This window comes from Molothrus ater, chromosome 11 (genome assembly GCF_012460135.2).
Source record: "Molothrus ater isolate BHLD 08-10-18 breed brown headed cowbird chromosome 11, BPBGC_Mater_1.1, whole genome shotgun sequence".
Classification (NCBI taxonomy): domain Eukaryota; kingdom Metazoa; phylum Chordata; class Aves; order Passeriformes; family Icteridae; genus Molothrus; species Molothrus ater.
Window position 1 is genome coordinate 9,460,914 of NC_050488.2, and position 20,107 is coordinate 9,481,020.

Consider the following 20,107-nt stretch of genomic DNA (forward strand, 5'->3'; position numbering starts at 1 on the left):
GCTCCTGGCTGCCCAGCCCCACAGCGGTCCCATGGCAGCACCCAACACTCTGGGCATTCTGCTTTTACAACCCAGCTGAGGCTCAGGACCATTTTGGCCAGAGGTTGTGCCCTGTGCAGGGTGGCACTGTGGTCCCCAGCTGTGGCTCTGTGGCTCAGCAGTGCTGCTCAGTGCCTTCCTTCTGCAGCCATGGCCTGGCCCCCACTGCCCCAGCAGGAGCTGCACTGAGCCCAGCCACCTCTTTTTCAGCCTGTGCCTCTTATTTTGAGACCATTCCTCTCACCCCAGCCCTAAACCACACAGCACCAGTGCTGTGCACTCTGGCACAGGTTTGGTACAGCACAGTAGTCTCTGACCACCGTGCCCTTCCCTGGCAGGGGGACCCTGGGGACCCGGGCGAGGATGGTGCCAAGGGTGCCCGGGGTGATGCTGGCTCCCCTGGAGTGCCTGGAGAGAGGGTAGGTGCTGGGGCCTGCCGTGGGGGGCACTGGGGCAGCATCAGGGCTGATGTTCTGCAGGAGAGCTGGGGGTCCTGGCGTGCAGGCACTGCCAGCTGAGCAGCCAGGATCCCTCCTGTCCCCCCATGCCCCACTGCTGAGTGTGTCTCTTTCTTGCAGGGTGTGGAGGGTCCCCGTGGCCCCCCTGGCACACGGGTGAGTGTCCCCTTTCCCATGGGGGTCTGAATGGGGATCCTGCCCTGTGCAGCTCCTGGTAATGGGAGATGATGCTCACTTCTCTTCTGCCCTGTAGGGTGACCCTGGGGACCGAGGCCTGCCAGGAGAGAAGGTGAGAGGGCTGGGGGCTGAGGGTTGTCCCACAGCCCTCCCATCCCACCCCAGAGCTCCAACCACCCTTCCCTGCTCTCCCACAGGGGGACCGTGGCCCACCAGGGATGGATGGCCGCAATGGGCTGGAAGGCAAACCTGGGCCCCCAGGGCCTGCTGGGCTAAGGGTGAGTGTGGGCCAGGCTGGGGGAAGCTCTGTGCCTGGGTGGGAGCTGTGGGACAGAGGGATGATGGGCTGGGAAGCTCTGTGCCTGGGTGGGAGCTGTGGGACAGAGGGATGATGGGCTGGGAGAAGCTGTCCCCATGGACACCCTGTGCTCCAGGATGGGGATGCTCTGGAGGGGGGGGCCTTTGGCAGGGTAGCAATGTCCCTGTCCTCACCTCCTCCTTGTCTGCAGGGGGACCCGGGAAAGCAGGGAGATCCTGGCCGGGATGTAAGTACCTCTGGAGAGGGCAGGTTTAGGTTTGTGTTCCTGCTGGGGCCATCAGGCATGCAAGGGACCAGTGTCCTGTGCCATGCTTCTCCCCTGTCCCCAGCAGAGTGCCACTGCCAGTGACACTCCCTGCTCGCAGGGCTGGCTGCGGCAGACGGGTGCCCTGCTGCCCTGTGCTCCCACCATCTCCTTTCCCTGCAGGGGCTGCCTGGGCTGCGTGGGGAGCAGGGACCCCCTGGCCCCGTGGGTCCCCTGGGCCCACCTGGCGTGCCTGTGAGTACCAGCCAGCACCCTAGGGACACATCCTGTCCCATGCCCTCTGTGGACCCCAGCTGGATCCATCTGGCACGGCTCACCCTGTGCCCAGCTCCCCCTGCCATGCACCTTGAGGCTCCAGTGGGGCCCAGGCACCCCTGGCTGGTGGAGAGCCTGGGGGCCTCCCTCACTGCCTTTCTTTTCCTGCCAGGGCAAACCCGGTGAGGATGGCAAACCTGGCCTGAATGGCAAGAATGTGAGTAGGGGAAACAGGGCTTGACTCTGGGGCTCTCCCAGGATGTTGAGGGATAGTGATCCCAGTACAGCATAAGGCAAGGGGAGGATGTGGCAAGGAACCTCCCTGCTCTGAGCCATCCTTGGGTTTGTACCCATGTTGAGAGAATTGAGCTGGGCACTGACAGGCAGCCTTTGTTCCCAGGGAGAAGATGGGACACCAGGAGAGGATGGGAGAAAGGTAAGGAGGTGATCCACGGGTGGTTCCTGTGTGGTCCCCATGTGATCCCCACAAGCCTGGTGGCTCCACCCTGCCCAGACCAGGAGCACCATCCTGGGGCAGCTGATGGGGCAGCATCCCTCCAACTGCTTTCTCTCCTGGTTAGGGAGACAAAGGTGATGCAGGACTGCCTGGGAGAGAGGTGAGTACTCCCCGAGGAGGAGTGTGTGACGGGGGTGCTGGGTGCCTGCCCCCCTCAGGCACAGACCCTGGGGTGATGCTGCTCTCTCGGCAGGGCCGCAGCGGTGCCAAGGGTGAGCAGGGGGACAGAGGTGTGCCAGGCCCCCTCGGCCCCCCTGGCCTCCCCGGAGTCCCAGGGCAGGTTGGCCCCCCTGGCCAGGTGTGTAGTTCTCTCTCCACCCCATGGTGCCCCTCAGCACCAGACCCTGGAGTCCAGACTGCTCTAAGGCAGGCAGGACCCCCATCCATGGCTGCCCTGGGGCACTGCCCCGTGTCCCTGGGGGCCGGGTGCTATTGTGTCACCTCCATGTCTTCTAGGGCTCCCCAGGCCTCCGTGGGGTGGCTGGACCAAAGGTAAGTGTGCTCCTGCCCCCCAGTCCCCCAAGGCAAAGGTCTGGGGGGACCACATGCCAGAGGGAATAAGGCCCTGTCAGGAGTCCCCACCCCCAAGATAACAGGGCTGGACCCTGGTGCTGCAGCTGGTGCTGGGCAGCCTGACTGCTCCCCTTGATCCCTTTGCTGTGTTTCAGGGGGACCCAGGGGAGCCTGGACTGCGAGGGGAGCCGGTGAGTACCCAGCACAGAGCCTGACAAGCTATAAGCACCCCAGTCACAGCCACAGCCCCTGCCAGGCAGCAAAGTGTTAACTCTGAAACCTACCAAGGGCGAGCACTGCTCACCCCTCTTGCTGCAGCTCTGTACATCTTCCCATTGCCTCTTTTCCTCTAAACCTAGGGGCGACCTGGCAGCCCTGGAGCACGTGGAGACCCTGGCACTACAGTGGTGAGTCCCTACCCTGACCTGCTGTGCTGGGACAGCAGCCTCAGCCCTGGGGACAGAGAACCATCCACAGCCTCTGTGGTGGGAACCTACTTTGTTTTTAATGTCTTTTTTATTGCAGAACATTGAACGTAGCCTGGAAGCACTTGGCATTAAGGTATGTATTTCCTGACTGTCAGGCTGGGGCTTTTTCCTGCCTCATGGCAGCAGAAGGAGGGCACTGGAGGTACTGGGGGATGCGAGCAATTTAGCATGGGTTGGCAGGACTGTGGGGTGCAGCTGGTTCCACTTTATGCTCTCTCCTCCTTCCCCATGTTCCTGGGGCAGCATCGTGGGCTGGGGCTGAGGATGGTGGTCAGCAAGGGCTGATGGCACCTGTCTTCTTCCCTCCCAGGTTTCATCCCTGAAGGAGCTCACAGGTGCCTATGATGGGAGCTCAGACTCGTTTCCACCGGCGGTCGAGCGGCTGCGGGGCCAGAAGGGCAGTCGGGGGGATCCAGGAGAAAGGGGGCCCCCGGGCCGAGAGGTGAGTGGAGCCAGGCTCGATGCCAGGCCCCAGCACTCTGCCCCACTCCTGCTTTCTGGGCTGGCTGGGGGTTCATGCAGCCGCCTCAGCCCCGCCTCAGGGCTGGCTCTGGCAGCGCAGCTTTTGTCTTGCAGGGCTCCTTAGGCTTCCCTGGCGAGCGAGGACCCAAAGGTGACAAGGGAGACCCAGGTACCCCCGGCCCCCAGGGCCCCATGGGCCGGGCCGTGGGTGAGCGGGGTCCCGAGGGCCCGCCTGGGCAGCCAGGGGAGCCTGGCAAGCCAGGCATTCCTGGGGTGCCGGGCCGGGCTGGGGAGCTGGGGGAATCCGGGAGGTCCGGCGAGAAGGTGAGTGTGTGTGCAGGTGCGAGGTGAGGTCTGGGGGACCTGCTCTGGGGGCTTGGGGACAGCCCCGTGACAGCCACCACGGTGTTTCCACAGGGCGACCGCGGCGAGAAGGGCGACCGAGGGGAGCAGGTGAGCTGGGACAGGGACATGGTGCCCTCCATCCCCTCTGGTGGTGTGCCCCTCTTGAGGGGATGCAGGGCTCTCTGTGGGGCAGGCAGATGCCCATTCCCATACCTTCCTGGCCATACCAGGAAGGCTCTGCTCTCCTGTGCCCTTTGACACTCAACCTCTTTCTCTGCCCTTTCAGGGAAGGGATGGCTTGCCTGGACCCCCAGGGCCCCCAGGGCCCAAGGTAGGTGATGGCTGCTGCTGGGGAGCATTGTCGAGGTGCCAGCCTGCTCCTCTGGGGATGGATGGTCACATCCAGTGCCTTGGCTCAGGGGCTTGGGGAGGGCTTTGCCCCTGAGGGATCCTTCCTGAGGTGCCCTGGGTGCTGGCCCTGACTGTGCCCTGCCTACAGGTGGACGTGGTGGAGGGCAGCCTGATGGGCCTCCCCGGGGAACGCGGCCCCATCGGACCCAAAGGAGCCAAGGTGAATGGCTGGTCTGAAAGGAGATGGCAGCTGAGACAACTGAGCTGGGCCAACATCATGGGCTGGGGCTGAGGATGGTGGTCAGCAAGGGCTGATGGCATCTGTCTTCTTCCCCTCACAGGGTGAGCCCGGAGCTGAGGGCGAGCGGGGACCCAAAGGAGACAAGGTCTGAGGTTATAAGTCTCCCATGTCAAAAGGGAGCAAAGCCCTGGATGAGGGCACTGCTGGGCACAGCCCTCAGCAGGCCCTGGAAGGTCATGGGAAGGTCCCTGCCTATCTTGTGACCCCATGCCTGTCCCCACTGCAGGGTGAAGGTGGCTTGAGGGGTGACCGAGGGGAGCCTGGCGAGAAGGGCAGGGACGGCAGCCCGGTGAGTGCCACACTGCTCCCCTGCCTGGCACTGCCCCCGGACCTGCCTGGCACTGACCCCATCCCTGTCTCCATCCTTTGCTCCAGGGCCTCCCGGGTGAGAGAGGGCTGGCAGGCCCTGAGGGGAAGCCGGTGAGTGGGGACATGGTGGAGAGATGCAGGCTGGGACTGGGGGAGCTCCTGTGGTCTCACACCAGCCACCACCAGCATCAGCGGGAGCGTTTATGGCTCATTCACCTCCTTCTGCCCATGCAGGGCCTGGGATTTGGGGGCACCTTCCTATTCCTGCCCCTCCTAAGTGCCCTGGCTGGGTACCACACACTGGGAATGGGGAGCCTCCCTGGGGGGCAGGCAGGGCTGTGTGGAAGTGTGGGTTTCTGTTTGTCCACTGACTGTGATGTGGTTCTTTGCAGGGCGTGCCAGGCTTTCCTGGCGTGCTGGGACGCCCGGTAGGTGTCTGTGTGTCTCCCATGTCCCTGTGTCCCACCACCTCAGCACACAGCTGGGGGCTCCTGGCAGTGAATGCTTGGTGAAACCATGGGGGTCACCTTGCTGCTGGGCTGGGTCCTTGGCCCCCTGCATCTTAGCAGGACCTGTCCAGGCTTGTCTTACTTGGTGCTTACAAGAGCTGCTGGCACTGTCTGGGTCTGCTCTCCCTGGGGACACCCTCTGCTCCCAATGGGGAAAACCCACTTCTGCAGTGATCCCATTTCTTCCTCCCTTCAGGGCAATCAGGGAGACCCAGGACCCCCAGGACCTCCGGTAAGGAGCCACCTTGCCCCACCCTGTGCAGGGGACTGTCATGCAAGGGTGGTGTCAGCCAGGCTGGGCATTCCCCAGGGAGCAGTGGTGGGGTGGCACTGCTGGGACTGAGTGGTCCTGCTGCCCCTTCCCTGTTCTGTGCCACCAGCAAGCACCACCCCAATAATGTCCCCTTGTCCCCTGCAGGGCAGCACTGGCCCCCCAGGGACCCAGGGCCCCGCTGGTGCCAAGGTAAGGCAGCAGCACTGGCATCTGCATCAGCATTGCCACTCCAGCCTGGCAGAGGGAAAGGCTGCCTTGCCAGATTTGGGGACAGGAGGGAGGACCACATTTCAGAAAGTTTTGGGCTGGGGGGAGGGACATTTGGATGGACCCCCTCCTGGATCCAGCTATGAAGATGTGCCTGTGACCAAGTAGCTGGGTGGTTGGGGTGGTCATTCTGATGCAGTGTGTTCTTCCCAGGGTGATCCAGGGGAACCTGGCTCCAGCATCCGTGTGAGTACTCATACCTTCCCTGCCTGTACCCACCTGGCTGCCCAAAACCATCCAGCCTCCCCTAAATCAGCCAGTCCCACCCCAACACATCTTCCCATGGGGGCAGCCAAGGTCCTGGCTGTGCCATCCCCTCTCTGATGTGTCTGTTTCCATTGCAGGGCTTGCCTGGCCCCCAGGGCAACATGGGCCTGCCAGGACCCGTTGGCCCCCCCGGCCCAGGGGTAGGTATTTGCAGCACCCCAAACCCACCCCTTGGCTGCTCCTGGTGCCTGGGATGCTGCTTGATCTCTGCTCACATCTCCATTGCAGGGCCCGCCGGGTGTCCCTGGGCTGCCAGGACAAGTGGTGAGTGTGTGACCCCCACATCTGGCTGCCATCAGTGAGGGTGCCTGGGGCTGCCTGCACAGCCCAGCCCCACTGTCACTGCCTGCAGGGGGAGAGTGGGAAGCCAGGAGTGCCGGGCAGGGATGGTGTGCCAGGGAAGGACGGCGAGGCAGGAGTGCCTGGGAAGATGGTACGGACGTGCTCACCCTGCCCCATGCCCACTCAGCTCAGCCTGGCTTTCTGCAGCCAAGGCTGAGGGCTGTGCCACTTGTGCCAGGGCTTACCAGGACCCTCAGGGCCTGCTGGTCCCAAGGGAGAGCCAGGGGATGCTGGAGCCCCAGGGCAGGTGAGTGCAGAGCTGCCTTGGCCAGGATGAGGGGAGCATCCCTGTGCAGCCCTGCTCACCTGCCCACTGTCCTCTGCCCCAGGCCATCACCGGCCCCCCTGGAGCCAAGGGAGAGAAGGTGAGGAGCCAGGCTGGGAGGGCTGGGCTGGGCAGGGGTCTGCTGGGCCCTGGCACCCGCAGTGGGCACAGCTGAGCACCCGTGCGTGCCCTGCAGGGAGAGCCGGCGCTGCTGGAGGGTGTGCTGCTGGGAGAGCCCGTGAGTCACACCCTGACACTGACACTGCCCTCATCTCCCTCACTGACCCTTCCCTACCATAACCTATCCACCACCCTGGCCTAGTGAGGGGCCAGCCAGCCCTGTGTGTGCCCTGTCCCCTGACACTGCTGTCCCTGACAGGGCTCCAAGGGTGACCGAGGCTTGCCAGGCCCCAAGGGTGACAAGGTGAGCACCGCCCTGGGGGTCAGTGGGGAGGGGTTGTGTGGTCCTCAGCTCCCTGGCTGCTTGGCCACCATGTGGGGATCCAGCTGCAGCTGCTTGTCACAGACATGTTTTAGGAGAAATCCTTTCCTCAGGATTTTTTCTCCTGAGAAGCTGAGAGGCCTCAGGAACAAAATGCAAACAATGGTTATCTGCTGCTGTGGAATGCAACAGGTGGATCTGTGATTGGTCCATGGTGGTTGTTTCTAATTAATGGCCAATGACAGTCAGCTGGCTTGGACTCCCTGAGAGTCAGAAGCTTTGTTATCATTCCTTTTCTATTCTTAGCTAGCCTTCTGATGAAATCCTTTCTTCTATTCTTTTAGTATAGTATAGTTTTAAAATAATATATATATCATAAAATAATAAATCAGCCTTCTGAAACATGGAGCCAGATCCTCGTCTCTTCGCTTGTCCTGGGACCCCTGTGAACACCACCACAGCTGCTCCTCCTGTTCATAATCCCACACATCTGCTTTTTCCTTCTTTTTCCCTGCCAGGGGGAACCAGGAAAGTTTGGAGAGCCAGGAGATCCTGGGGAAGACGTGAGTAGAAGGCATATTGGGGTGGTGGGTGGATATTGGGGACAGTGGATGCTGTTGGGGCTGGGATCTGTGCCCCTGCCACCTACTGCCCAGGTGCTCCTGGGGGCTTCGTGTCTTCACAGGGAGCCAAGGGGTCCTCTGGAGCCAAAGGGGAGAAGGTATGTGTCCCTGGGGGATGCTCTGGGTGGCACGATGGCCCTGGCACCCCTGTGCCCCCAGCCTGGTGATGTGCCACATGCTCTGTGCCACCTTGCAGGGATCAGTGGGTGTCGGTGCACGGGGACCACCAGGACAGGACGGGCCTCCAGGTTTGAAGGTAACCCCTGTCCCCCTGTCACCCTGGCTCTGATCATGTCCCTGATGCCCCAGTAATGCTCTAGCTTGGCTGCTGAAGGAAAAGCACACTCCTGAGGAGCTTCATCTTTTACTTCCCTACCTCAGGGTGACACCGGCCTGCCAGGATTGCCAGGACCCCCAGGCTTGGCAGGCCCTGCTGGGATGCCAGGACAGCCAGGCCTGAGAGGGGACAATGGACAGCCTGGCCCTCCAGGTCCCCCAGGAGAGAGGGTAAAGACTACAACTAGAACACAGCACCACTGGTCCTGGTGACCCTGGACCCTTGTGCAGTGGCACTGAGATCCCTGCAAGCCCCACTCCCTCCCAGCCCCAGGCACTGCCCATTCCCTGCTTCCTCCCTGCAGGGTCTGATCGGCTTTCCAGGCAGGGATGGCACTGCTGGACCACCAGGACCTGTGGGGCCCCCAGGGCCAGCTGTGAGTATGGTGGCACAGCATTCCTGGGGCTGTGGACTCTGCCCTGCTGGCTCAGACAGGCTGGCAGGGACCAGCTGGCACCTCCCTGGGCCCTGGGGCAGGCTGCTGCTGGAGTGTGCAGTGCCATGGTGGCACTTTCAGAGATGTTTCACAGGGTGCAGGCTGCTGCTGGAGTGTGCAGTGCCATGGTGGCACTTTCAGAGATGTTTCACAGGGTGCAGGCTGCTGCTGGAGTGTGCAGTGCCATGGTGGCACTTTCAGAGATGTTTCACAGGGTGCAGGCTGCTGCTGGAGTGTGCAGTGCAGTGCTGTGGTGGGACTCTCAGGGATGTTTTACAGGGTGTCTGGCATTGCTTTCCTCCCATGACTTGCTCACCCTTCTCCTTTCTTTTAGGGCATACAAGGGGCTCCTGGCCTGAAGGGGGACAAGGTAGGACCAGGGGCAGACCTACAGCATGAGAGGTGGGAGGCTGCTTCCCCTGTGGAGTGTCCCTGCAGCCAGCTCACCCCTGAGGGTGCTGAGCCCACTCTGGATGGTGGCACATGGCACCCAGAGAGCTGGGGTGGGACTGTGGGGTGTCCCTGGCATGGGGGGTGCCTGGCAGGGCTGGGAGGAGCTGTGGGCAGTGAGGATGGGGATGAGTTCTTGCCTTTCTCTGGCAGGGAGCTCCAGGGGCTGGGCTGCCAGGAGCCAGAGGTGAACGTGGTGACCCAGGACCACGGGTAGGTACTGCCACAGTCCCCCATGTCCCCACAGCCAGGGACAGGAAGGCTCTCGGTGCCTGACAGGTCTCTGAGCCAGAGCTGCAGCTGTCCCTGGCCTGGGGTGATGCTGGGGTGCCCCCAACGCCCTTCTCATATCCCTTCCTCCTTGCAGGGCGAGGATGGACGCCCAGGGCCTGAAGGGGATCGTGGGCCACCTGTAGGTACCCCCCTTCCTCAGCTGCACCCTGGTCTGGGTGATTCCTTCCTGAGCACCCCTCTCTTGTCCCCCACAGGGCTTGCCTGGGAACCGTGGGGAGCGTGGGGACAAGGTAAGGGACTCTGTGTGATGCACCTCCAGGTACTGGGGTGCCCAGGGAGGTGCTGCCTGCTCCCTGCTGTGCATCTTTGGAGCATCTCCCCTCATCCTCACAGGGAGACCTTGGGGCCCCAGGACCCAAAGGAGACAAGGTGAGTCCTTGGGGAGGGGGCAGTGGGGAGGCAGGCAGCAGCCCTGGCCCCCTTCTCACCCCCCGCTCTGCTTTGGGTGTACAGGGTGATACTGTGGTGGTGGAGGGGCCGCCAGGAGCACGGGGCAGCAAGGGGGAGCCGGTAAGAGCTGTCCCTGTCCTCCCTCCCCCATCCTTCCTGTCCCTCTGGGAAGAGCTGGAGGAGCTTTTCCCTGCTGGGGGACCCTCCCTTGCAGAGTGTATTGTCCCCACCTCCAGCCACCCTACAGACCCCATGTTCCTGCCCCCATAGGAGTCTGTCCTCCCCACCCTGATGTGTGTCTGAGCTTCTCCTCATCCCCTGACCCCTCCCTGTGTTTCCTCCTTTGCAGGGAGAGCGTGGCCTGAAGGGCACAGAAGGGGACAAGGGGGACAAGGGGCAGCAAGGCATGCTTGGAGAGAAGGTACAGGGCTGGGGGGACTTGTGCAGGGCTGGGAGCTGCTGGGTTGGGGATCATGGAGGGCTATTGACAGGGCAAGGGACAGAGGAAGCAGGGCATGACAGCATCCCTGTGCCCTATGTGCTGGTGGTGCAGGGACATGGTGCAAGGGGACCATGGTCTGGAGGTGACTGTGGCTGTGCTGTGGCCATGCAGTGGCTGTGGCTGGAGCTCTCCCTCCTGGCCTGTGCTGATCTGGGTTTCTGTTGCAGGGCACGAGGGGTGAACAAGGAGAGAAGGGCTCCATGGGCTTCCCTGGGGCACGTGGCCCCAGTGGGCAGAAGGTATGAAGCTGGGCAGCCCCTCTGCTGGGTTTGCTGGTGGCACCATCCCCTCACCTGCCCTGACTGGTGTCTTTGCCTTCCCCAGGGAGAGGTTGGAGCACCAGGAGAGCCTGGCGAGCCGGTGAGGAGCTGTGCCTGTGTCTCTGCCACCCCAGTGCAGGGCAGGGGCAGACCCTGGTCACGCTGTGTGCTCTCCCACAGGGCCAGCCTGGCCGTGATGGCATCCCCGGGGCCCGGGGAGACAAGGGGGACATGGGACCCCTGGGTATGCGTGGCCTCAAGGTGAGTTGGTTTCTCTGGCTGCCAGCACTCTCCAGTGCTGGCTTGGCATGGCTCTGACTTCCCATCCTTGCAGGGTGAGCGGGGCATGAAAGGTGCCTGTGGCCTCAATGGGGACAAGGGTGACAAGGTGAGTGGGTGCCTGCAAGGTGCTGCAGGAGCCTGGATGTTCCCTGGGGGCTGTGGCCCTTTGGAGCCCCTCCATCAGCCAGAGAGCGGGGAGATGGCTGAGGCCAGACCTTGACCCTGTGACAGGCGCAGGGGGTCCCTCCTCAGCCTGTGGCTCTGGGGTGAGCACTGAGGGGTGAAGGACTGACTACCCTGCCTCTCTCCTGCCTGCTGTAGGGAGAGCCAGGGATCCCGGGGCGCTCGGGGCTGTCAGGGAGGAAAGGCGAGCCGGTAAGCACCTCAGTGACAGCAGGGTGGGACAGGAAAGCATGGCTGGTGGCTGATGGACACCTGCATTGTCCCCCAGGGAGAGCTGGGCCTGTCAGGACCACCAGGCATTCCTGGAAAGGAAGGGCTCATGGGACCCAAGGTAGGTTAGAGCAGTGCTGGGAAAAGCTGTGCTGGCACTTCATCCCCTCACTGCCTGCCCCTGCTGTGTGTCCCCTGCTGCCTGTCCCTTCCTCTTTGCAGGGTGACCGGGGATTTGACGGGCAGCAGGGAGCCAAAGGAGACCAGGGGGAGAAAGGAGACCGGGTGAGCAGTGAGCAGGCTGCAAAGGGATGGGATGCATTGCACCACATTGCTTGTACCAGGATACAGCCTTGGTTGGAAGCACATCAGAGCCTGGTGCTCCCGAAGAGCCATTCAGTGCTGCTCTAACTTATGTCACTAAGCAAGGACTGACAACAATTCCCTGCTCTTTATAAGGAGGCACCAGTGCTGGTTTTTTGGGGATGCCCAGCTGTGGGGTCAGAGGATGTCCATGGCATCTGCTCTGAAGCTGGGGGCTCTGACACCCCTGGCCTCACCCTCTGCTCTCCTCTCCTCCAGGGTGCCCCGGGTGTTATGGGTGGCCCTGGTCCCCGGGGCAGTGATGGTGCTCCTGGCCCCCCTGGGCCCTCAGGGAGCGTTGGCCCACGAGGTCCCGAGGGCATGCAGGGCCAGAAGGTAAGGCCTCACCACAGGTGACTGCTCCCTCTGGGGCCGTGAGGATGGGAGGGCCCAGTCCCCCTCGTGGGTGAGGGGTGGGTGGCATCTGGAGTCATGTCCCAGCTCTGTCCTGCCCTGCCAGCTTGCTGGTTTGTGTCCTCCCTTGTGTCCCCCTGCCCAGGGGATGGAGTCTGAGGGGGGGAGTCTGGAACCCTGCTTGTCCTTGAGTTGGGCTGGACCTGTCCCCATCCCCACCTGCACTGGCATCCCTGGGGGGCAGGCCTGGGGAAAGCAGCACCTCCATGGTGCTGGGGAGAGCAGAGAGACTCCAGCAGCCAGATGCTGAGCACGTGTCCTTTGCAGGGGGAGAGAGGCCCCCCTGGACAGTCAGTGCCCGGTGCACGTGGCATGCCTGGCATCCCTGGGGAGAGAGGAGAGCAGGTAAGTGTCTGGGTGCCTGGCCCTGCCTGGATGGGCTCCAGCCAGGGCCAGCTTCCCACCTCCTTTCTGCTGTCCCCAGGGCAGTCCTGGCACCCACGGGCTCCGTGGGGAGAAGGGGGAGCCAGGCATGACGGTAAGGAGCCAGAAGGGAGCCAGCACAGGCTTGTGGCACTCAGGTCACTGGGGTGGGAAGGGGTGCTGGATCCATGCCACTGAGGTAGGGGCTGCCCTCACCTCTGGGCTCTGCTAGACCCTGGGGAAAGGGCTTTTCCTCCTCTTGAATTGTACCATCCCCCATTGCTACCCTTGCCCTTCGTGTGCCCGGCAGGAGGAGGAGATCCGTGCCTTTGTCAGGCAGGAGATGAGCCAGCACTGTGGTGAGCATCGCCTCTGCTGCTCTGGGGCTGGGGGTACACACTTACCTGCTCTCCTCTCTGGACCCACTGCCCCTAACCCCACCCTGTCTCTCCCACAGCCTGTGGTGGCCACTTTCCACGGCACCAGGACTCACGTGAGCACTCAGGTTGCAGCTCTTCCTTCCTATCCCCCTGCCCCACACGTGTGGCACAAAAGAAGCCCTGGCACCCAGGTGTGCCACTGGTTTTGGGGAGCTGGAGGTGGCTGGCACCCTCCATGGCCCTTCAGTCAGGGTCAGCATCAGTGCAGGACCCTGCACAGGGAGAAGGGATGGTGTGTGGCAGCAATGATGGCACAGGGATCCCCAGGGACAGCTGGCTCAGGGTGGTGCCAGTGGGGTCTGGGTGCTGCCAGGGTGTGCCCAACTGAGGGGATCCCAGGAACTGTACCCCATCTATTCTTGGGTGTCAGAACTGGGGCAGGGGTCTTGCAGGGGGTCAGCAGTGCTGGAGGGAAGGGTAGGCTGGAGGAGTGGGATTGGAGGGATGGAGGCAAGGGGTGGGCTGGGATGAGGTGGGTGCTTTCTCTCCAAGGAGGCTGGGGGGCTCAGGCCAGGAGCAGCTTCCACTCTGCCCAGGGAGCAGGAAGAATCGTCCGCCAGGAGAACGAGCAGGACCAAACAGGTGATGGAGAGTCTGGAGGATCTGTGAGATCTGGTGACACGGGCATGTGTGCCTCCCTGTGCCCTCCCCTGTCCCTGTCCTGCTGGGCTCTGAGTGGGTGCTGTCTCTCTGGGCCTCCCCTGCCTGTGCCTCCTCCAGAAGCCCCCGTGGCAGCCCTGGTCTGTGGTGCAGACAGAGGAGGGGGTATCTCCAGGTCCATCATCCCTGTCCATGTACCCTGTTAGGCTGCAACAGGGTTGGGCAGTGCTGCACTGCTCCACATCTGAGAGGGGTGGTTTTCCCTTGGGAAATAAGGGGAAAGCAGCCCACACTCCTTTGCCTCTTCCCTGATGCCTGTGTCCCCTTGACAGGGTCCTTCTCCACTCAGCCGTTCCTTGCTGGCAGCGCTCACATAGTCCCTGTGCTCAAGCTGTCGCACGCTGAGGAAGATGAGGGTGTGTTAGTGTGTTATCCCTGTGCTTTCAGTCCTTGTCCCCCTTTTCCTGCCCTCCATGTGTGTGGTGAGGACTGCTCATGTGTGGTGCTGTCTCCCAGGGCAGGACAGGCAGACCATGCTCGACGATGACGACCTCGCGTATGACATGGATGGAGAGGAGGATGACTACGATGAGATCTCGGAGATGGACAGCTTGGAGCAGCCCACAGGGGATGGTGAGCTTCCCTGCACTCACCCTGGCACTCAGAGCTAAGCTGCTGGGGAAACCATGGAGCTGCCCTGGGTTTTGCTGGGGTTGTGTCTTCACATCAGCTGGGCAGTGGGTCCCTGTGCCATCTATCTGGGGGATTTGGGATTTCCTGCCCCTGTGCCATCTGTCTGGGGGATTTGGGATTTCCTGCCCTCTTGCTGGTACCTGGGGGGGTTGCACCTTCTCTATCACTGTGCTGCCCACACTGTGCAGACCTTGTGCTCTATCCCCCTCACTGAAGCCATCACCAGCAGTGATGGTTGGTGTGCTGGGCTGGTGGCACCTGCTGCCCTGGTAGGTTTCCTGTGTTCTGCTCATGAGCCACAGGACAGATCCCAAAGGCCCAGGAGATCAGGGAAGCCCCAGTGGCAGCAGCCTTTGGAGAGTCCCTCTGTAATCCTTTCAAGGGGTGCTGTGGCCATCATGTCCCCAGCTCTTTGCTGGGAGCCGTCCCAGGAGACAGAGTGGAGTCTCCTGCCCTCAATTCCAGCACTTGGGCAGAGCACAGAGAGTCTCTTCCAACCAAACCCTTCCCATGCTCAGCCTTTGCCTTCTGGGGATTCCCTCCTGTGCCTGGTGGGTTCCCTCACAGCAGCGTTTGCCCACAGCTGAGCCCTGCAGGCTGCCTCTGGACGAGGGGCACTGCCAGCGCTACACCCTGCGCTGGTACTACAACCAAAGAGCCACCGAGTGCCGGCCCTTTGTCTACAGCGGCTGCCAGGGCAACCCCAACCGCTTCCAGAGCAAGGAGGAGTGTGAGCTGCACTGTGGACAGCACCCCGGGGCAGGTGGGCAGGGCTGGGTGCAGCAGCACCTCCACCCTGTGCCGCGGGCTCAGCCATGCAGAGCCGGGGACAGTGCTGCTCCCTGGCCCAGCTCTGACAGCGCCTCGCTTCTCTCCACAGATTCCCGTGGCAGTGCTGGCAGCAAGGAAGGAGGGCAGCCAAAGGTGTAGGTGCAGGTGGTGTCTGGGCAGGCAGGGCTGCCTGGAGCTGCCCAGATGCTGCCCTGGCCGGGGCTGGGCTGCCCGTGGGGGCAGCAGCCATGTGTCCACCATCCCCAGCAGGAACCTGGTGCTATTTCTAACCTGTCTTTATGCTGCTCATGGGTTTTTCATTTCATATCAGTTTATTGTCATTAAGGTGAAATTTATGTCAAATGGGAAATTGCCTCCCAGCAAGGCTCTGAACCCCCTTTCCCACTGGGTTGTTCTCAGTTTGATTTTTAAATTATTTGTTGCCAACAGAAGGGTTCTTAGTCCTGTTCCCTCTCTCTGGAAGCAGAGGTAGGACTTGGCATAGTTGGGCTCCCTCCCCTCCCATAATGCCCTTGTACCCTTTCCTGCCCCCCAGAGACCCCCAAACTCCCTCTCTATTCCCTGTCTCTGCTGGGAGAGCTGCCCACATCCTTGTGCCAGGCAGTGCCTCTCTGCACAGCGTCCCTCACCCTGCAATGAGCTCCATCTGAATAAATTTCACCTTAACCTCAACTAGGGCCCAGTTCCCCTTTTGTGGCTGCAATGGTTTGGCAATGAGCTGTGGGGAGACTGGAGGCTCTTGCCATGTGCTGCCCTCCAGCTCACACATCTGCCAGCAGCACATCTGGCCTTAATCTGGGGGATCTCGCCTGCACCCCCAGGCCTGTCAGGGAAACCCTGAGGATGGTGCTATGTTAGAAGCGGTTCCTGCTCGCCCACACTTACTCTCAAAGGCTTTGTGAAAGTGATGTCGCAGCCCCTGCTTCCCCCCATCGCCAGGGCTGGGTAGGGACGTGCCCTTCACTGCCCCAGAGCCCCAGGGCTGCTGGGTGGGCTGTGTGGCCCCCACACGTCCTGCTGTTCTCTGTGTATATTATATACAGCAAATGTCTATGTGTACCAATGCAGGGGGATGTGTATTAAAGCTGTGCTCACAGGGAGATGTCACATTCTTGGCTCATTGCTGGAGATGCCTGTGGAGTTTGGGGACAGCTCTTGACTCAGGCATGCCCCCTGCCCCTGCCAGCTGGGCTGCCCTTTCCAGCTGCCCACTGCACTGGCTGGCAGTGCTGGCTGGGATTCCTCACCCCTTCCAGGGAGCCCAGTGCCCCATCCCTGTGCCCAGCACGTGCCCAGCTGATGCAAGCCAGGCCATGACCCCCTGTGCAGGCCCTGACGTGTCAGCACGTGGCTCTGTGGTGCTGCATGATGTGCTGTGTGAATCAGTGCTGCCAGCTAATTTTGGCTACTGGGTGTAAGTTCCTGGCTGTCCCTGGGAGGAGGAACAAAGCTGGCATTATTTCTGTTCCCTGCTGTCCTGGGGAGGGTGGCATAGGCTGGGTCACCCATGGGTTCAGACCACAGGGGTGGGCAGAGGCCCAGTGTTCTGAACCCTGGGCACCCTGACTCCTGCCCTTGGCTGCGGGGCTGAGCACCCACAACTCACCCCATGTGGTGCCCACCCAGCCTAAGAGCCTTGGGATGCTCCCACACTCCCTAAGGGGGGAATTTTGGAGCAAAACCCTTGTATATGGAGCTCAGCAGACAGCAATGCCTACAGGCTGCCACCCACCTTGGGCAGCTGGGCCAGGCTGGACTGGTGCAGGTGCCTGCAAACCAGTGATGTCCCAGCTGGAATGCATTAAGGTGAGCTGCAAGCCACTGGTGTCCTGCAAACCAGTGGCCAAAGCAGTGCCTGGGTTTGGCACAGCAGGGAGGTGACATGTCTCTGGACATGCCCTCCATGTGGCCAGGGAGCCTGTCAGGACACAGTGCCAAACTGGCACCAGGAGCTGTCCTTGTGAGGCACAATGCCCATGATCCCAGCAATATGCATGTTCTCTCCCTCCCTGAAGTGATCACCAAGTCTGATAGGAGCAGGGAGGCCTAATTAGATGGAGAAAAAACATCTTGCAAGTCAAACACGAAACAATTACAAGTGAGCTGCCCCAGGTTCCCGGAATCCCCTCCGAACACAGCTGGGGGAGCTGCAAGGGGGCAACACCCACCCACATCCTGGGATGATTTCATCTGCCATTAGGCAAAATGTATTAAAAAGATTTCCACACAGTGCCCCCCCACCTTCCCCCTGTCACCGTCACCCCCTCTGCGGGTCGGAGGTGGAGCTGGGACAGGATAAGAGCCAGGGCTTGGCAGGGAGCAGAGCAAACCCCCAGCCCGTGGTCCCTGCAGCCTGGGAGCACTGCTGAACGTCGAGGAGACGAGGACCTGCTGCAAATGGTGAGGCTGTGCCCTCAGTGGTGCTTTTCAGGGGCTTTTAGCTGGGAAATAGGTTGCAGGGGGTTAGATACTTTGCATTCCTCACTTTGCAGCGGGTTAACCACCTCTGGCTGCCTACTCTGGTACTTTCCAGAGGGTTTCACCCCAGAGATGCTCTGCTGGGTGACTGATTTTGGGGAGAGGCAGCTATATAGCAGGATTTGTGCAGCAGTGTCCCTGCACCTGCTCTGATCCCCACCCCGTATCCCAGCACCCTGATCCCCGCCCCGTAGCACAGCATTCTGCAATCCCTGGGGCCCTCCCTGTGACCAAGGTGAGGGATGGGCTGGAGAAAGTTGCTGAGGCTTGACACAGCTCAGGACCTGTGGCCAGTCTCCTGCCCCAATATCCTGTGTATTTTAGTCCAAGTGGCTCGTGTCCCCCCTTGGTGGGTGGCTGTTGCCCCAAAAAGCCCAGCAACACAGTGGGGAATGGCATCTGCCAGGGAAGGCGTGGCAGGAAGAAAGCTCTGCTGCCCGCCCTGAAACCCCAGGCATTTCCCTGGCCAAAGGGCAGGAATGGGCTGGGGAGCAGCCACAGCAACCTGGCAGGACAGGGTTGTCTCCTTCCCTGGGTGACAAACGGCTGAGGGGTGTGAAATTGAGGGCACAGCATCTGGCCAGGGGCTGTGTGAAAGGACAAGGACACCCAGGGGATTTGCTTCCTATGCCCCCTTCAGCCTCCCCAAAACTCCCCACCCTGTTCAGGAGGGTTAAAATCAGGGTGGAATAATGAAAGGCTCCTGAAAGGAGGGTGAAGCCCCACCAGGTGTACCTGCAGGGAGTGGAGGGGTTCTGTGGGTGACACCCTGGTGGGGATGTGACCTGCCTGGTGGGCTGTGGGGTAGTGCCAGGGTGATGGGAGTGATGCTCAGAGCCAAGCCATGTGCTCCCTGCAGGCACCCCCGGGCACGCTGCGAGGCAGGATGCTGCTCTCCTTCCTGCTGCTCCTCGGGCCACCAGCAGGAGCCTGGGAGGGGCCCAGCCATGAGTGGCTCTCACCAGCCCCCCGAGGTATGGATGGAGGGAAGCTGCTGAGGCAGGAAAGCACCAGCCACAACAAGATGCTGCCAGCTCTCTCCAACATGAGGAGGGCTGACGGTGGCTCTGGGGCAGGGTCTCATCCAGATGAAACCAGCCTGCCACTGCTGGAGGGATCAGAAAGACAAGCCCTGCCCTGGTTGATGAGCCCAGCCACGGAGAGAGCAGCTCCAAGCAAAAAGAGGAGGAAGGTGTCCCTGTCACTCGATGTCCACACTCACTTACTGAAAATCCTGCTCGACCTGGACCGAGAGAAGGAGCTGCAGGCCAAGGCAGCTGCCAATGCTGAGCTGATGGCCCGCCTGGGGCGCAGGAGATGAACTGTGCTGGGATCCAGCAGGGCTGGAGGGGACAGCAGGGCTGGCACAGGGAGGTGTGGAGCAGCATCAGCGTGTCTGCAGGGAACTGGACATGGCACCTCATCCCCCTGGCCCCAGTGCTCGTGGCACAGGCAGCAGCCATGGCAGGATTTAGTTTAACAACTCTCACCTCAGCACCACTGGAGAAGACACAGCTGGGTTTACCTTGGCCAGTGCTTGAGCACAGCTGGTCCCAACCCCAGGCACTACAGGGATTTCTGTGCTTGGCTTTGCTCCCTGCTCATCCACCACCTAGATGTCTGCAAAGGGGCTGCATCCAGCCAGGCAGCTTTTCCTGGGTGCTTCTTCTCTCTGGGTGACACAAAATCCTCCACAAAGCTTGACCAAGCCTCAAAGCCAGAATTTTGAGTGACCACACACAATAAAATGTGACACCAAACACAGCTTGTGCTTTATTCCTGCTCTGCACCCCTGTCACAGACTTCTTTTATGAAAAATCCTTTCTTTAGGATTTTTTCTCCTGAGAAGCTGAGAGGCCTCAGGAACAAAATGTAAACAATGATTATCTGCTGCTGTGGAATGCAACAGGTGGATCTGTGATTGGTCCATGGTGGTTGTTTCTAATTAATGACCAATCACAGTCAGCTGGCTCGGACTCTCTGTCCGAGATACAAGCCTTTGTTTTTCATTCCTTTTTTTCTATTCTTAGCTAGCCTTCTGATGAAATCCTTTCTTCTATTCTTTTAGAATAGTTTCGATATAATATATATAATTAAATAATAAATCAAGCCTTCTGAAGCATAGAGTCATATCCTCATCTCTTCCCTCATCCTTGGACCCTTGTGAACACTGTCACACACTCCTTTACACTCCCATTTTGTGTTCCTTTTCTCCAGAGATGCTGTGAGAGCATGTGCTCGGCCAGGGCCAGCATGGGAGGTCATTAAATTCCACATGAGGGGTGTCAGACCTGGCACCACCAGCAGAGCCAGCCCCTGGCCCAGGGAGCCCACAGCGGCTCTGGGCCAACAGGGAAATCGTGTTGTGCCCCTGGAGCTGCTGCTTTCAGCCCAGCTGGGAGATAAGAGCAGAGCAGAGCAGAGTGCGGCCGCCCCGTGCAAAGTACAGGGTGGTGCAAGCCAGGCTGAGGCCAGGAGACACCTCCAGGGGGGCCACTGGAGCTGCTGGGGGACACAATGCTCTTTGAGGACTACCTGCTGCAGGGTGAGTGAGCCCTCACACTGTGGGGTGGGCACTGCCTCTGGGAAAGGGGCAGAAGCAACTGGGGTGACCCCACATTCCATGGAAGGGACGGATTTCGGGAAGGGATGTGCCAGCAGATGGTGGGTTGGGGTGAGGTGGCAAGGTGGGTAAAAGGTATTTTGGCATCCCTGCCCGACCTGAGGTTCAGGTGATGCCCAGGCAGTGCCTGGCCCCTTGAGATACCCCCTGCCCCCCCTGGGTGTATGCTGTGGGGCTGAGCCTGGAGTTTGGGGTCCAGGGTAGAGACA

General features: G+C 61.0%; 2 protein-coding genes across 2 annotated transcripts in view; both read left to right on the plus strand.

Moving 5' to 3' along the window:
- Positions 1-15,876, plus strand: part of COL7A1 (collagen type VII alpha 1 chain) — a 29,293-nt gene extending 13,417 nt beyond the window's left edge. The window contains exons 56-117 of the mRNA XM_054516079.1: positions 378-458; positions 618-653; positions 751-786; positions 872-952; positions 1,184-1,219; positions 1,421-1,492; positions 1,686-1,730; positions 1,914-1,949; positions 2,095-2,130; positions 2,224-2,328; positions 2,487-2,522; positions 2,699-2,734; positions 2,903-2,950; positions 3,069-3,104; positions 3,342-3,473; positions 3,608-3,817; positions 3,911-3,946; positions 4,125-4,169; positions 4,338-4,409; positions 4,531-4,575; positions 4,717-4,779; positions 4,866-4,910; positions 5,192-5,227; positions 5,505-5,540; positions 5,727-5,771; positions 6,003-6,035; positions 6,194-6,256; positions 6,345-6,380; positions 6,469-6,549; positions 6,637-6,705; positions 6,788-6,823; positions 6,920-6,961; positions 7,103-7,147; positions 7,684-7,728; positions 7,851-7,886; positions 7,985-8,044; positions 8,170-8,295; positions 8,430-8,501; positions 8,896-8,931; positions 9,165-9,224; positions 9,379-9,423; positions 9,500-9,535; positions 9,639-9,674; positions 9,759-9,815; positions 10,045-10,116; positions 10,365-10,436; positions 10,522-10,557; positions 10,638-10,718; positions 10,792-10,845; positions 11,061-11,114; positions 11,191-11,253; positions 11,355-11,417; positions 11,715-11,831; positions 12,177-12,254; positions 12,334-12,387; positions 12,583-12,631; positions 12,730-12,777; positions 13,205-13,294; positions 13,645-13,728; positions 13,829-13,945; positions 14,589-14,768; positions 14,886-15,876. Of these exons, the coding sequence (XP_054372054.1) occupies positions 378-458; positions 618-653; positions 751-786; positions 872-952; positions 1,184-1,219; positions 1,421-1,492; positions 1,686-1,730; positions 1,914-1,949; positions 2,095-2,130; positions 2,224-2,328; positions 2,487-2,522; positions 2,699-2,734; positions 2,903-2,950; positions 3,069-3,104; positions 3,342-3,473; positions 3,608-3,817; positions 3,911-3,946; positions 4,125-4,169; positions 4,338-4,409; positions 4,531-4,575; positions 4,717-4,779; positions 4,866-4,910; positions 5,192-5,227; positions 5,505-5,540; positions 5,727-5,771; positions 6,003-6,035; positions 6,194-6,256; positions 6,345-6,380; positions 6,469-6,549; positions 6,637-6,705; positions 6,788-6,823; positions 6,920-6,961; positions 7,103-7,147; positions 7,684-7,728; positions 7,851-7,886; positions 7,985-8,044; positions 8,170-8,295; positions 8,430-8,501; positions 8,896-8,931; positions 9,165-9,224; positions 9,379-9,423; positions 9,500-9,535; positions 9,639-9,674; positions 9,759-9,815; positions 10,045-10,116; positions 10,365-10,436; positions 10,522-10,557; positions 10,638-10,718; positions 10,792-10,845; positions 11,061-11,114; positions 11,191-11,253; positions 11,355-11,417; positions 11,715-11,831; positions 12,177-12,254; positions 12,334-12,387; positions 12,583-12,631; positions 12,730-12,777; positions 13,205-13,294; positions 13,645-13,728; positions 13,829-13,945; positions 14,589-14,768; positions 14,886-14,935 (3,861 nt within the window). The 3' untranslated portion in view covers positions 14,936-15,876. The remainder of the gene's footprint in view (positions 1-377; positions 459-617; positions 654-750; positions 787-871; positions 953-1,183; positions 1,220-1,420; positions 1,493-1,685; positions 1,731-1,913; positions 1,950-2,094; positions 2,131-2,223; positions 2,329-2,486; positions 2,523-2,698; positions 2,735-2,902; positions 2,951-3,068; positions 3,105-3,341; positions 3,474-3,607; positions 3,818-3,910; positions 3,947-4,124; positions 4,170-4,337; positions 4,410-4,530; positions 4,576-4,716; positions 4,780-4,865; positions 4,911-5,191; positions 5,228-5,504; positions 5,541-5,726; positions 5,772-6,002; positions 6,036-6,193; positions 6,257-6,344; positions 6,381-6,468; positions 6,550-6,636; positions 6,706-6,787; positions 6,824-6,919; positions 6,962-7,102; positions 7,148-7,683; positions 7,729-7,850; positions 7,887-7,984; positions 8,045-8,169; positions 8,296-8,429; positions 8,502-8,895; positions 8,932-9,164; positions 9,225-9,378; positions 9,424-9,499; positions 9,536-9,638; positions 9,675-9,758; positions 9,816-10,044; positions 10,117-10,364; positions 10,437-10,521; positions 10,558-10,637; positions 10,719-10,791; positions 10,846-11,060; positions 11,115-11,190; positions 11,254-11,354; positions 11,418-11,714; positions 11,832-12,176; positions 12,255-12,333; positions 12,388-12,582; positions 12,632-12,729; positions 12,778-13,204; positions 13,295-13,644; positions 13,729-13,828; positions 13,946-14,588; positions 14,769-14,885) is intronic.
- Positions 15,877-18,119: 2,243 nt separating this feature from the next.
- LOC118691793 (urocortin-3-like) lies at positions 18,120-18,596 on the plus strand. Its single transcript, XM_036391198.1, has one exon. The coding sequence runs from the start codon at positions 18,120-18,122 to the stop codon at positions 18,594-18,596; it is 477 nt and encodes a 158-aa protein (XP_036247091.1).
- The last annotated feature ends 1,511 nt before the right edge of the window (positions 18,597-20,107 follow it).